This window comes from Budorcas taxicolor, chromosome 3, assembly GCF_023091745.1.
Source record: "Budorcas taxicolor isolate Tak-1 chromosome 3, Takin1.1, whole genome shotgun sequence".
NCBI lineage: Eukaryota > Metazoa > Chordata > Mammalia > Artiodactyla > Bovidae > Budorcas > Budorcas taxicolor.
The window spans coordinates 96,174,003-96,176,337 of NC_068912.1; the positions used below are offsets into that span (position 1 = coordinate 96,174,003).

General features: G+C 51.0%; 1 protein-coding gene across 1 annotated transcript; it reads right to left on the reverse strand.

Moving 5' to 3' along the window:
* Positions 1–649: 649 nt before the first annotated feature.
* On the reverse strand, positions 650–1,622 carry LOC128045062 (ras-related protein Rab-5B-like). The gene has a single exon (XM_052637520.1). The coding sequence runs from the start codon at positions 1,483–1,485 to the stop codon at positions 838–840; it is 648 nt and encodes a 215-aa protein (XP_052493480.1). The 5' UTR covers positions 1,486–1,622; the 3' UTR covers positions 650–837.
* Positions 1,623–2,335: the final 713 nt, after the last annotated feature.

Sequence of the window (2,335 nt, forward strand, 5' to 3'; positions counted from 1 at the left end):
AGAGGCAGGCAACCAGTGAAGATTCTTTGGAGGACTCTGGGGTCCAGAATCTCCCCCATTATGGGGGAGAAGCTACTAAGAAGCTGGGTGAGGGGAAAATAGGCCTTGGAAGAGTTCTATGAGCCACAGATGACACTGCCTCTCCACCCCTTCCACTTCTGCCCAGTCAGCCAATAGCAAGACTCCAACCTGGTGCCCGGGAGCTGGCTGTCCCATTCCCACCTCTACCTAGAAAAACCCTCCACAAGGCCAACTCATGGACGCTGCAGTGCTTTCAAATATGAGAAACTCCAACCAAACAAAAACAAAAAGGCAATGTTTCCTTACTCTCCCCAGCTCTGAGCCTTACTTTCCCCCAAGGCCCTTAATGTGACTGAACTGGAAACCTTCCTCAGTTCCTGGGTTCACCACCTTCTCCATCCTGGGGAGAGGAGGAAAAGGAGATCAAGAACAGAAACTGACCAAAAGCAGAAGGGGAAGGGGCAGGAGACCAAAAAAAATTTTTCTGAAAAAATGGGCAGGAGGAGGAGGAGGAAAGATGAGTACGTCACTGTCTTGCACCTATAATACAAAGTGAAGAAAGTTTGTTTTGGAAGGTAAGTCCTGGGGGATCAGACCCCCAGGCCCCAGAGTAGGGGTAGGAGGCCAGTGGCAACAGCTGCCTGGTGTTGTTGCTGAAGCGTTAAAAAGTGCCATGACGGAGCTGTCAAGAGGCAGCCCTTGGGAGCCAGGGCTCAGTGTGCTGTTACCGTAGGGGCTGTGTGCTGAGGGGTAGGGATGGAGGTTATTTCTTAGCTCTCGTGCTAGCTCCATACTTGTTTGCTGCTAGCCAACCCCTCAGTTGCTACAACACTGGCTCTTGTTCTGCTGGGACTGCTCGTGAAGATCCACACCCCGGCTTCGGCCTGCTGCACTCCCTAGATTCTGGGGTTCACTCTTTGGCAACTTCTTAGCTATTGCCAGGAAGAGATCGTTCACGTTCATAGCTGTCTTGGCTGAAGTCTCCATAAACAATAAGCTGTTGTCATCTGCATATGCCTGGGCCTCTTCATACTCCACCATGCGCTTGTTGGCCAGGTCGGCTTTGTTCCCTGCCAGGGCAATAATGATGCTAGGACTGGCCTGTCGCTGTAGTTCTTTTACCCATGTCTTCGCTCGGGCGAAGGTTTCCTGATTAGTAATGTCATAAACCACAATGGCAGCTTGGGCACCTCTGTAGTACATGGGGGCCAAGCTATGGTATCGCTCCTGCCCAGCTGTGTCCCAGATCTCAAACTTGACTGTCGTGTCATCTAGACAAACAGACTGGGTAAGGAAGGCCGCTCCAATGGTGCTCTCCTGGTACTCGTGGAATTGCCCTTTGATAAAACATAATACCAGGCTAGATTTCCCCACTGCAGATTCACCCAGCAGGACCAGTTTGAACTGGCATATTTTGCTGGCCTGGGGCTGCCCATTGGGCCTGGCTGTGCTTCTGCTAGTCATGGCTAGATTATCAGAGTGGGAAAGGGTGGAGGGAGGGGGATGCCACAAAGCGGCAGAGGGGGGAGGGGGAGGGGAGGGGACGTCCAGGCTTCAACAATTCTCGGGCTCCGTCTCCCCCGTCGGGCCCAAGCCTGTGTCGAACAGACAAACAGCTGCAGCTCCAATGATGATATTCTTAAATTTCCACCTTTGAGGGGCAAAGACTTTTGTTGCAAAAGTGCCTTAGGTGTGCCCTCCCTCAGGCTATGTGAGAGAAGGGAGGAAGCAGATATCTTGGGAGAGATAATGAAATTTAGTAGAGAGAATACATAAGCTTTGGAGTCAGAAAGACTGGGCTAGAATTCCATCTTCCCCACGGACAACCTGTAGATGCTGGGAGAGTCACAAGACTCCTTTGCATCTGAATCCTCACCTGTAATGTGGGAAAAATGCCAGGAAGATGACAGAGAGTGTATTCAAGCTCCTGGCTCCTGGTCTGTACTCAAGAAAAGGCATCATCATTATTAAGTCTGCTGTGACCTCCTAGACCCCATGCCTGGGCTTGACCTGGCTATGTTAGTGTGTATAACTCTGGTCCTTTTCCCTGAACTGCCTCAATTTCCCTTGAGCAGCCATGGGCAACTGTCTGAAGACGGAGGAGATGTAGCTACCTGCAGCTACTATCCTGCCTAACTGGTGCTGACCTAGAACCCCAGCCTGACTCTCTTAGGTCACCAGCACACATGGGTCTGGCAAGCCTGATTCAGAGGTAATACTCCTTTTGTAATTCTTCTTGGGGCTGTCCTGACCTCAAGGCAGTTTTGTTAGGTTTATATTTAACTCTCCCTAAGCACGGAGATGAGACCTAGCA